We start from the raw sequence: 12,369 nt of genomic DNA on the forward strand, positions 1-12,369 counted from the left end.
AGCCAATGGGAAGCTCGGAGGCCGCGCGGACGGCCAATGGGGAGCGGGGAAGACGTGAGGGGGGCGGGGGCGCGAGCGGAGGCGGTGGGGAGGCGGCCCCGCCCCCCCGCCCGGAGCCGCCAGTTGGGCCTGGAGAGGTGAAGGGATGGTGAGTGCGCATGCGCGGGCCGCTGCGCCCAGCCGGTTTGATCCGGTCCGGCCTCCCCCCCCCCCCCCAAGGCCCCAGCCTGAGCCTCAGTTTCCCCCCCCTCAGGCCAGGCGCCCTTCCCTTTCGCTTCATCCTCATAAGATTGGTATTTCTTAAGAACCGACCAAGCCCCGTTGGAAGCGTTGGGGGCCATCGAAGGTGATGAGCTGGTCCCCCTTGGGGCTCCCGGGCCTCACCCCCATTTCACAGATGAGCCCACCGAGGCCCGCAGAAGCCACGGGGCTCAGGGGGAAGAGGCCGGGCTGGGGAGGCAGGGGGCGGGGGTTCGAACAGTGCTCTGCACAGAGTAAGCGCTTAACAAATACCTACATCATCATCGAATCCCGCCCCTGCCAGTTTTTTGTTGTTGTTGGTATTTAATAATAATAATAATAATGATGTTGGTGTTTGTTAAGGGCTTACTCTGTGCAGAGCACTGTTCTAAGCGCTGGGGGAGACCCAGGGGAATCAGGTGGTCCCACGTGGGGCTCCCAGTCTTCATCCCCATTTTCCAGATGAGGGAACTGAGGCCCAGTGAAATGACTCGCCCACCGTCCCGCAGCTGACAAGGGGCAGAGCTGGGATTCGAACCCATGACCTCTGACTCCAAAGCCCGGGCGCTTTCCACCCAGAAAGACACAGGGTAGACACAGGGTCATCAGGTTGTCCCCCATGAGGCTCGCAGCAGCGTGGCTCAGTGGAAAGAGCGCGGGCTTGGGAGGTCATGAGTGCGGATCCAGGCTCTGTCACTTGTCAGCTGGGTGACTGGGGGCAAGTCGCTTCACTTCTCTGGGCCTCAGTGACCTCATCTGTCAAATGGGGATTAAAAAACCGTGAGCCCCACGTGGGACAACCTGATCACCTTGTATCCCCCAGCAAAGCTTAGAACAGTGCTTTGCACATAGTAAGCGCTTAACAAATACCACAGTTTATTTAATCCCCATTTTACAGAGATAAGGTAGGTTGATAGAGAAGGAGCATGGCTCAGTGGAAGAGCCCGGGCTTGGGAGTCCGAGGTCATGGGTGCAAATGCCGCTCGGCCACTTGTCGGCTGTGTGACTGTGGGCAAGTCACTTCTCTGTGCCTCAGTTACCTCATCTGGAAAATGGGGATTATGACTGTGAGCCTCACGTGGGACAACCAGATTACCCTGTATCTACCCCAGTGCTTAGAACAGTGCCTTGCACATAGTAAGGGCTTAATAAATACCAACATTATTATTATTATTATTACAGTCCCCGTCCCCCATAGGGCTCACACCCTTAATCCCCATTTTACAGGTGAGGGAACTGAGGTCCAGTGAAGTGACTTGCCCAGTGTCACATAGCAGGCATGGCAGAGTTGGGATTAGAACCCGTTACCTTCTGACTCCCAGGCCCGTGCTCTGGCCACTGAGCCACACTGCTTCTCAGATGCTGCGCAATACCACAATTATTCAGTCCCCCGTTCCCCAGGCTAAAGGAGGAGCCTCTCCTTCCCCCAAGGGCTGCCTTCCTGGTCAATAATAGTCAATAATTATCGCCTTCCTGGGCGATAATAGTGATTATTGTGGTATTTGTTAAGAGCCTAATGTGTGCCAGGCACTGAACTAAGCACTGGGGTGAATACCAGCGGATAGGTTTGGACACCATCTCTGTCCCACATGGGGCTCGTAGTCTCAATCCCCATTTTACAGATGTGGGAACTGAAGCACAGTGAAGTGACTTGCCCAAGATCACACAGCAGAGAAGGGGCGGAGCCAGGATTAGAACCCAGGTCCTTAGGACTCCCAGGTCCTCGTGGGGGCTTCAGGGACCCCGTCCCGCACCCCCACAGCCCTTAATATACGTTTCCGTGTATTCGGTTGCCTCTCCTGCCTGTAATTTATTTTAATATCGGCCTTCCCTCCGCTAAATGGTTAACTGGAGGGCAGGGAGTGTTTATACCAACTCTACTGGAGCGTAGATGCCTAAGCGCTTAGTACAGTGCTCTGCGCCCAGTAAACTTAGCCAAACCCATCTGGGCCTCCTCCGTGTTCCTGTCGGTTGCCATGCTGAGAGGCTTCGAGGGATCACGGAGTTTAGCTCTCTTCCTCCAGACCTAGCAACAGGCAACAACACTCTGGTCTCTTTGCACGCTTTAATTGGTTCGCAACGATCTATTTTTTATAGCTAGAAAAACAGTCTGAACAGGAGGGCCTGGAAAAAAAAAATAGCATACGAACATTTTCCCATCCGGAGCGTTTGTCTTTTGTGTGCATGATATGGGCAAAATGCAAATGTTAATTCTCAAAATCTCCAGACACTCCAGGAAATCAGAGATGACCAGAAATCCCAGCAGGTTTAGAAGTAGCTGTAGTTGTGTTGTTAAGTTTTCGGCTTCAGCTGCCGTTTTTGGAACTTTTAATTTGAGTAAACCAGTAGGCTACTGATTTTAGGATAAGTAAATGCAAATTAACACGTTCAAGGCCCAAAAAGTTACCGACCTACATCTCGGTTTAGATTGGTAAATCTGGGTGAGCCCGTGCCACTCTGGGTGGTGTTTGTTAAGCACGTACTACGTACCAAGCACTGTACCGAATGCTTGGGTAGGTACAGGTTGAAATCAGGTCAGACACGGGCCCCTCCTCCAAATGGGATTCCCAGTCCATGGGAAAGGAAGAACAGGTATTTAACCCCCATTTTTCCGATGAAGAAACTGAGGCAGAGAGAAGTTAACTGACTTACCCAAGGTTACACAGCAGGCGTAGAACTCTTAGACTGTGAGCCCCATGTGGGACAGGAACTCTGTCCAACCTGATTTTCTTATATTTATTCCAGTACTTAGAACAGTGCCTGGCACATAGTAAGCACTTAACAGGTACCACAGGAAAAGAAATAAAAAAGGAATTCCTCACTCCCAATCCTGAGATCTTTCCACTATTTCTATGATCTGGGCACGTTTGAAGATTTTCCTATAGTTTAAAAACCCTTTTTTTTTGCATAGTTGTAAAATACGTTTAAACGGGGGCATTTTGTTAGGCAAATAGATATGAGTGAGTTTAACTCAGAGGGGAGTTAAATTGCATACAGAATATTTTTTGGGAATTATTATATAAAGTTGGTATTTGTTAAGCGCTTACTATGTGCAGAGCACTGTTCTAAGCGCTGGGGGAGATACAGGGTCATCAGGTTGTTCCACTTGAGGCTCACAGTTAATCCCCATTTTTACAGATGAGGTAACTGAGGCACAATATTGGTCAAGATTCAAATCTGTTCCAGGACCTCTGCTTTTCTAAATTGTGAATGAGGGTTTTTCAGGAAGGTGGAGTTTAAACTCGGAAGAGGAGGACACTTGGGATGTTAATAGGTTCCTCGGAACACAATTACCTCTTCTTTTAAATATAAAGTTGACTCCGGTAAGGAGTTCTGTTTTTATTTTTTGGCTGTCACCTGATGTGATTTTTATTCCTCTGTGATTCTTTCAAAGGCTTCCAACTACAAGAAATCATCCTTGGGATCAGCTGCCCAGAGGAAGAAGATGTGTCCTAAGCCTGAACTCACTGAAGATCAGAAGCAGGAGATTCGAGAGGCATTTGATCTGTTTGATACAGATGGAACCGGGACAATCGACGTTAAAGAATTGAAGGCAGGTTCTTGAAATGTCAATTATAGGTTAATTTAAGGAAAAAAAAATCTGAGAACCAAAAGGATAGAGTTACCTCTATTAAATAATCCTTTGATAAGTTATGATTTGAGAGTACAAGTACAGTTTGATGTTATGATTCCAAATGGAGAAAAACGGTATTCCGTTAACCTCCCTCATCCTTTATGATAATTTTGACAAGCTCCCTCATGACTCACTAGGAGTTTTGTCCTTTAAACTTCAACTCACTGAGATGTAGATGTGTTCACAACCTAGGTGGCCATGAGGGCACTTGGCTTTGAACCCAAGAAAGAAGAAATTAAGAAAATGATAACAGACATCGACAAGGAAGGGACCGGGAAGATCAGCTTCAACGACTTTTTGGCCGTGATGACTCAGAAAATGGTAAGTCGGCTAAAGACGGTCAACAGAATGGTGGCTCAACAGCACCTCGCCCATCAGGAACACGTCGGCCAGGGGCCGCAAGCCAGGACATGCCCCGTGGCCACTGGAGGGGCAGAGGGGGAAGGAGGCAGGTGGAATCCCTTGATTTTTTTGAATATTCATTCTTGGGGATTTTCTTTACAGGACCAATATCTTCATTAGGCTCTGCCCAATTGAGCAGTGTTTCAATCGAGAACTTTTCGTTTTTATGGTATTTCTTAAGCCAGGCACTTTCTAAGTGTGGGCTAGATAGAAGCTAATCAGGTTGGACACAGTCCCTGTCCCACCTGGGGCTTCCCAGTTTTAAACCCCATTTTACAGATGAGGTAACCGAGGCCCAGAAAAGTGAAGTGACTTGCCCACACAGCAGACAAGTGGTGGAGCCGGGATTGGAACCCAGGTCCGATGATTTAGCCTGGTGATCCACCTCCTTATGCATCAATTAGTAGTATTTGAGTGCTACGTGCAGAGCATTGAACTAAGCGCTTGAAATTTCCTACCACTGGTGCCCGGAGTCTCTAGCCTACATTTTGCCACTTCTCATCTGCTATTTCCTAGCTTAATAATAATAATGTTGGTATTGGTTAAGCGCTTACTATGTGCAGAGCACTGTTCTAAGAGCTGGGGTAAATACAGCGTCATCAGATTGTCCCACATGAGGCTCACAGTCTTAATCCCCATTTTACGGATGAGGGAGCCGAGGCACAGAGAAGTGAAGTGACTTGCCCACAGTCACACAGCTCTTGGCTCTTCCCTAGGTCATCTGTGTTCTCCTTCTACGCTCTGCCCACTCTGGCCCCTTGCTTATACCGTTTCTGTCCGTCTGTAACTCTCAGCTGTTTCAATAAACTGGTATTTAATGAGCACTTACTATGTGCAAAGCCCTGGACCAAGCACTTGGGAGAGAACATGTGTGAATTGCTTCCTACTTTATCCTTGTTCTTCCTCCTTCTTTCATGATCTAATTGTTGTGTGTCTCCCTCATTAAATAAACTCCTATAGGGCAAGGAACACGGGACTCTACCAAGACCTTAATAGAGTTCCTAGCACCCAGCAAGTGCTCAGGAAATAACATTTTTTTACCCCAAATAGGGGCAAAGTTGAATCTAGTACTGATCCTTACAGTTAACAGACTAAGCTTGAGTAGTCTTCAGAGTTTGTAGGTTTGAATTCTGCATGCTTGAGTCGTCTTCAGTTTGTACGTTTGAATTCTGCACTACGAGTTCTGAAACCTTCCCTAGTTTCTCCGCTGATTTATACATCGTGGTACTTGCTTTTCCTTTCATAATCTGGGAGAACAATGATTGTTACTGGTTCTTTTGCACATATAGCCTTGAGAGGAATGCTGCACATCATTTTATAATAAGGCCGTCATTTAGAGGTACGGCACTGAAATTTCCCCTTTGATACATCTGGTACGGTTGTATTTTTCTTGAGGCTGAAAAAGATACAAAAGAAGAGATCTTGAAAGCTTTCCGGCTCTTTGATGATGACGAAACTGGAAAAATATCATTCAAAAACCTAAAACGTGTGGCCAAAGAATTGGGAGAAAATCTCACCGATGAGGAGTTGCAGGTTTGTAATGCATCTTTTCACCTATTTACACAGCTGGGTATTATCAAACAGAAGGTTAATTTCATATTCTATTTTTTTTGACACAAAAAAGAGGTTGAGTCCAGACTGGAATTCCTATATCCCAAATTTTGATCTGTAGTGAACTGTGTTTGTCTTGTAAAATACCTCTTTCAGAGAAGAGGAGTAGTGATACTTGTTAAGCACTTGTGGCAAACACTGTACTAAATGCTGGGGTACAGCAGAAAGAGCCCCTGTCCCACATGGGGCTCACCGTCTAAGCAGGAGCGAGACCAGCTTGGGAACAGTGCATTTTTTTAACCACACAATCTTAATACCTTTTTGTTCCCAGTGTGAAAGTTGCAAGACTAAACACCTAGTTTCCTGTATGTTCTTTTATCATTAAGTTGGTGATAAAACCTAACCTGCTCCTTTTCATCCTCTTCACCGTCGTGCAGGAAATGATCGACGAAGCGGATCGGGATGGCGACGGGGAAGTAAATGAGCAAGAATTCCTGCGGATCATGAAAAAGACCAGCCTCTACTGAGACCAGCCTTGTTGGTTTTTTTTTGTTTGTTCGTTTTTTCTTTTCTTGTAAATAGGTTGGGTGGGTAAAGCTGACTTCTTGCCCTTTTGAGTCTGGGATCCTGAAGCAAGAGTATGGCAGGGGCCACTCTTTCCCACTGATCTGCTTAGCTATCTATTCCTAAATGGTCAATTGGACTGTAGAATTTCTAACTGGTTTTTAAGGTGATCGTTCTCAGTAAAAATATCGATTGTTTTCATGCTCAAAAAAGGGACCTAAAGCTTACCGGGGATGAAAAGGCGTTTTAAAGCCGTAGTCCGCACCCTGTTGCCTTGCATTGCCTTACGTCCTTAGTCTCCCTGAAGGATAGCGTGAGTGGGCACTACCCGCTCACAGGGCACCGAAAACCGGTCTGCTTCTTGGAGAGGGAAGGAAGCGCCACAGGCATTTTTCAAGGAGCAGCATAGCTTCAGGGGTTCCGAGCGAACTCCTACCAACATAGGAAGTTCGGAAGTCCTTTCCCAACTCAGGTCTTTCACGTGGCAGGGGAATACTAACCTGCCCGGAGGTTGCCAGACCGATCTACCTAGTGATTTTTATTCACTCTGAACACTTTTCTGAAGGAAACCAAAAATAAAAGTGCAAAGTATTGAGTTTGCCAACTAGGACTTCCGCTGGATCTGGAAAACCCACTCATTTTTATAAAAAATATAAGGAAATATTTTCAAGTTCTTTGCATAAAAAAAAAAAATCAGTTTCCCTTCTAGAGGTCCCAGCTATTATGATTATTAGACACGCGATAGGGCAGCAACAGTCATTTTACTTTTCCTCCTATGTCACTTTTCCTCCATTTCCCTCCGAGTTTGGAGCACATTTAGGTTGTCGGTGCATGATATTTTTTTCCAAGTGTGTGGTTCATCCCAAAGAGTGTTCCTTTCTCTATTTTAGGCTTCTGCACTGATCTCCCCATGTGGTTTGAATATGTGTAGGTGCTATTTATTTTGTGTGCTTGAATAAAGCCTTCACTGTTTTAGAGATTGGTCTCTGGTGATTAGCTCTTCAGCACTGAATTCTACTATATACTCAACACATCTTGAAAATAAGCTTAAAAAACTTACCAGTCTGAATTATTTTACCAGCTTCCTCCCTCCCCGTTCCTTCTGGAAGGTAAACAGAGGGAGAGAAAAATGAATTCAGCATTCCGTCTCGACCCAGGTTACTTGTGTGGGGAAAGTGACTTTTTGCAAGGTTGACTGAATGCGCCCTGGACAGGAGAAGTAGAATATATCAAGCTCCCACTTGTCGCAGTGGCTTGGACTAAGTGTTTGGGAAATGCAGAACCAAAAAGTGCCCCATTTCCTACCCGTAAGGAGCTTCAGCTCTCCCGGGAAGCCTCGAATGGGCGGGAACACCGGGAACGGGCCTACCAGCCCTCCGGCTTCTCCGACCCGGCCTGGCTTTGGTCACTGCTAGTGTCCACCTAACCTGGAATCACCTAGTAATGATCAGGAGTGATTGCGCTCCTCTAGACTGTAAGCTCATTATGGGCAGGGAACATGGCTGCTGATTCGGTTGTACTCTCCCAAGCACTTTGTACAGTGCCCTGCACATAGTAAGCGCTCAGTAAATTCCATTGATTGAGAATGCCAAGATGGAAGTGGCTAGAAATAGTAATAATAATAATAATGTTGGTATTTGTTAAGCGCTTACTATGTGCCGAGCACTGTTCTAAGCGCTGGGGTAGACACAGGGGAATCAGGTTGTCCCACGTGGGGCTCACACACCTTTAATCCCCATTTTCCAGATGAGGGAACTGAGGCCCAGAGAAGTGAAGTGACTTGCCCCCAGTCACACAGCTGACAGGTGGCAGAGCCGGGAGTCGAACTCATGACCTCTGACTCCAAAGCCCAGGCTCCTTCCACTGAGCCACGCTGCTTCTCCAGGAGTCCAGGAGATAGTCCAGTAGGCTCCTTGGCACGGTCTGAGCCAACTAGGTTGGGATTTGGATCAATCCAGCCTGGTCCCAGTTGGCACCCATGGAATCCATGGGCTATTCAGAAACCTTGTAGGGATTATCTGAGTGTAAACAATAGAAAGTCACGCAAGAGAGGGAGTCGGCCCTAAAACAGACTTGAGGATTGCTGCTGGTGATACATTAATAATAAAGGCATTTGTTAAGAATTTACTGTAGGCCAGACGCTTTTAAGCGCTGGGGTAGATACAAGGTAATCAGGTTGGACCCAGTCCAAGTCCCACATGGGGCTCCCAGTCTTAATCCCCATTTTACAGATGAGGTAACTGAGGCACAGAGAAGTGACTTGCTCAAGGTCACAGAGCCAAGCGGCGGAGTTGGCATTGGAACCCACGCTCCTCTGATGCCCAAGCCAGGTCAAAAGAACTTCCCATTTTACCCCGTGAAAATCAAAGTTGGACAATTCCCCTCCGTCAATATGCCCAAGCCAGTGCTCTTGCCCCTAGGCCATGCCTCGTTAACATACAGGTATTTTACTAATTGCCTCAAAATGTGCAACTACATCTGTTTCGCTTTGGCAAAAGCCCCTAAGTAGCTATATAGAGCAGATTATGTCGCATCAGTGCTGATTTTTTTACATATTATTCATTGAGAGTATATACACTAATAAGTAAAGTGTTCCCAATTGAGGAAGCCCTCTAAACACTGTCTCCAAAATGTAAGATGCTGTGCTTTACTCAGTCTCGAGGGGGCTTTCAAAGACTCACTTATGAAAACACTTTACAAGTAGCATTTTTTGGACTTATATTCTGTTTGACGACATTTGACTGAGGGATATTGTCCAACTTTGATTTTCATGGGGTAAAATGGGGAAGTTGTTTTGCTCTGATGCCGGCTTCCCCCGTACACTAAATTGTAAAATGCAGGAATGAGGGCAATTAGTAATCCTACCTTCCCTCTTGGCTAAGCCATCCCATGTTTGCCCTTCACTTCGAATTCAATAGAGACCAAGATTCTGGGCACATTAAAAGACGGGAACCAATGTGGTGTTTGAGTTCTTTTCCACTGTGAATATGCCAGTGAGTTTTCAGTGCCATGCAGAAAATGTCTAGCGTGTGTCTTTTTTAAAGGCACTTTGGAAAGAGCACCGGAGGCAAATTGATATGAAATAGATGCCAAGGTAGTATTAACTTTAAAGCCAATATTAAATAGTCATCTCTAAGGTAGTTAAGCTCTTCAGTGCTCCGGGCAAAAAGACCGGAGCCTCGGGTTATAATGCATTTGTCTTTGCTAGCCCCGTTGTTCTTTTCCATTTATTCTGCCTTCTCATCTGTGTCGTCCTCTTCGGTTGAAAGCCCGTTCGCTGAGCATCTGCGCTTTAAACCACTTGCCAGATAGGAAGCCATTTCCTCTGGTTCCAGTTCATGTTTCTTCCTCCAGTGCTCTGTGGCGGTCTGGGTTTTGACAAGCTGCCAAAAAAATCAAGAGACTCTTCTGACTTCAGTGAGTAGCCATCGCCTCATAGGGGATGGATATGTCTGACACACCTCTGGGGCAAAAAGAGCTTTCGTAGATGACCTTGAAAACAGCGAGCCTTTGTTCTTGTATCGGACTGTCTGGGGCGGACGGTGGATTTCCTGAAATGGCAAGGGAGGTAGGGTTTTGGTTTTTTTTTTTTAAATAACAGGCGGTAGCCCTCAAAGCCTCACTAAAGGCACATCTCCAAGAGGCCTTTCCCGACCAAGTCTTCATTTCCTCTTCTCCCACTCCCTTCTGCGTCACCCTTGCACTCAGATTGGCTTCCTTTATCCACCCCTCCCTCACCCCCAAGGCACTTAGGTACATATCTGTCATTTATTTATATTAATATCCGTCTCCCCCTCTAGACTGTAAGGTCCTGGGCAGGGAACATGTCTACCAGCTTGTTTATATTTTTATATTGTCCCACGCGCTTAACACAGTGCTCTCCACAGAGTAAGTGCTCAATAAATATTGATTATCCTCCACCTTCAGTGTTCTTAAGCTGTCAAAACCATACCTATGGGGGGGTAGATAAGGAGCTGCCATTATTAAGCACAACTACCCAGCTCTCACAGTAAACAAGAGCCCAGGCGATTTTCAATGTTGCATTTTAAAAACTGCTAGAACTGCTTTTCTATTGAAAATAACACTATATTGGCTTCAACTATATTGGCTTCCTATATACCTTCAACCTATAATACACCTAAAACACCCAGCAGATGGTAGGCACTCAGTAAAAACCGCCGATAGTGAAACATTTCACGGATGACGTTGGACAATAGCCAGCAGGTAGCTTTCATACCATACCGCAGTGTACTTGTTTTTTTCAGGAAAAATTTAGTTGGAAGAGAAAAGAACAAACCACTCACCTTGTTACCCATGGGGTATGGCTTTTTAGAGTTTTACCCAATGTAACACAATGTCTTCCCCACTGAACTATTTTTTTCAAAATTAGGGCCAAACTTTGCAAAAATCGAAAGAATCGGGGTCCCTGTGCAAACTCCTCCCCTAAATCAGGGTTCGGTTTCTCCAATTATTTACTGAGTTCTTACTGTGTGCAAAGCGCTGTACTAAGCACTCGGGAGAGGAAAATTCAACAATAAACAGACACATTCTCTGCCCACAATGATCTTACAGTCTTGAGGGAGCAAATCCAGGTGACGCGGAAGGGAGAGGCAACGGGAGACTCCGTGCTTGATTACTAGCCAGTATGGTGACTTTATTTTAGACTGTAAGCTCCTTGTGGGCAGGGAATGAGTCTATCGACTCAGATGTATTATACTCTCCAGAGTGCTTAGTACAGTACTCTGCACATAGTAAGAGCTCAATAATAATAATAATAATGTTGGTATTTGTTAAGCGCTTCCTATGTGCAGAGCACTGTTCTAAGCGCTGGGGTAGACACAGGGGAATCAGGTTGTCCCACGTGGGGCTCACAGTCTTGATCCCCATTTTACAGATGAGGGAACTGAGGCCCAGAGAAGTGAAGTGACGTGGCTCAGTGGAAAGAGCCCGGGCTTGGGAGTCAGAGATCATGGGTTCGAATCCCTGCTCTGCCACTTGTCGGCTGTGTGACTGTGGGCAAGTCACTTCACTTCTCTGTGCCTCAGTTGCCTCATCTGTAAAAATGGGGATTAAAACTGTGAGCCCCACGTGGGACAGCCCGATCACCCTGTATCTACCCCAGCGCTTAGAACAGCGCTCTGCACATCGTAAGCGCTTACATACCAACATTATTATAAAATTGATTAATTGATTGACTTCAGGAGGCACCTGGCTCTCGGTACACTTACCAAACTTTGAAAGGATCAGATGTCAAAATGAGCAATAATTCCCTTTAGTTTAAACTATTGGAGACCCAGGGAAGATGACATAAGAACAAACATGAATGTATTAAAGCGTGCTTATCTCGCCCCCCTGCTCTTCATGATCTTGTAAACCTCAATCACCAGATTTGTGGTTCAGCAAATCTCACACCACCGGGACCAGGGGACTCCCCCTGAGAGCTTGAAGATGGTTGCTTCTGAGCCAAAGGAAACACTTATTCACTCAGTGATCGATAGGCACGGAATATACCATCACTGGAAGCTGGGCAGTTTCCAAACAGTGGCTGCTTCTAAAAGGATTTGGAAGAGCAGTCCTTACACGATGGGTTCGAAGAGGGAAGTTAGGAATGTAGAGGGGAGAAGCAATGGATAGGCATTATATGGATGGATGTTAAGAGAAGCTTCCATCACTCTCTTCCTCTGAGCACAATGTCGCCCTCTTAGAAGACGGACAACTGGGATCGATGGGCCATTTTGACCTGATACATTTACGGTCAGGTCAGTCAATCCGTCGATCACAATTAATGAGCGCTTACTGTGTGCAGAATGTGCTGATGTAATAATTGCCACAAAAATACAAAGAGTCAACGCTATGGCGTTGCCGGTGACGATGCGTGGATCCGAAAGCCGGGCGGTTAAAAAACAGGATAGAAAGAACATCGATTCCTTTGAAATGGGGTATTGGAGAAGGCTTTTGCAAATGCCACGGATTGGCCG

The 12,369-nt window shown here is 46.3% G+C and overlaps 1 protein-coding gene and 1 long non-coding RNA gene across 3 annotated transcripts; one reads left to right on the plus strand and one right to left on the minus strand.

Annotated features, from left to right (window-relative positions):
• The first annotated feature begins 123 nt into the window (after positions 1-123).
• CETN2 (centrin 2) lies at positions 124-7,368 on the plus strand. 2 transcript variants are annotated; one of them, XM_029067391.1, is made up of 5 exons: positions 124-148; positions 3,635-3,793; positions 4,067-4,195; positions 5,672-5,809; positions 6,265-7,368. In XM_029067391.1, the coding sequence occupies exons 1-5, from the start codon at positions 146-148 to the stop codon at positions 6,352-6,354; spliced, it is 519 nt and encodes a 172-aa protein (XP_028923224.1). In that variant the 5' UTR covers positions 124-145; the 3' UTR covers positions 6,355-7,368. The 2 variants fall into 2 exon arrangements, with proteins under 2 accessions (XP_028923224.1, XP_028923225.1); XM_029067392.2 differs by lacking the exon at positions 124-148 and adding an exon at positions 244-346.
• Positions 5,384-12,149, minus strand: LOC120638456. The gene is made up of 4 exons (XR_005660128.1): positions 11,620-12,149; positions 9,257-9,942; positions 7,452-7,493; positions 5,384-5,672 (listed from the first exon to the last, which is right to left on the minus strand). It is a non-coding gene; the product is annotated as an uncharacterized LOC120638456 (long non-coding RNA).
• Positions 12,150-12,369: the final 220 nt, after the last annotated feature.

This window comes from Ornithorhynchus anatinus, chromosome 6 (assembly GCF_004115215.2).
Source record: "Ornithorhynchus anatinus isolate Pmale09 chromosome 6, mOrnAna1.pri.v4, whole genome shotgun sequence".
Lineage (NCBI taxonomy): Eukaryota > Metazoa > Chordata > Mammalia > Monotremata > Ornithorhynchidae > Ornithorhynchus > Ornithorhynchus anatinus.

Coding starts and splice junctions, on each gene's coding strand:
- CETN2 (XM_029067391.1), top strand. Junction 4,196..5,671: donor CCGTGATGACTCAGAAAATG/GTAAGTCGGCTA, acceptor ATTTTTCTTGAG/GCTGAAAAAGATACAAAAGA. Junction 5,810..6,264: donor TCACCGATGAGGAGTTGCAG/GTTTGTAATGCA, acceptor ACCGTCGTGCAG/GAAATGATCGACGAAGCGGA.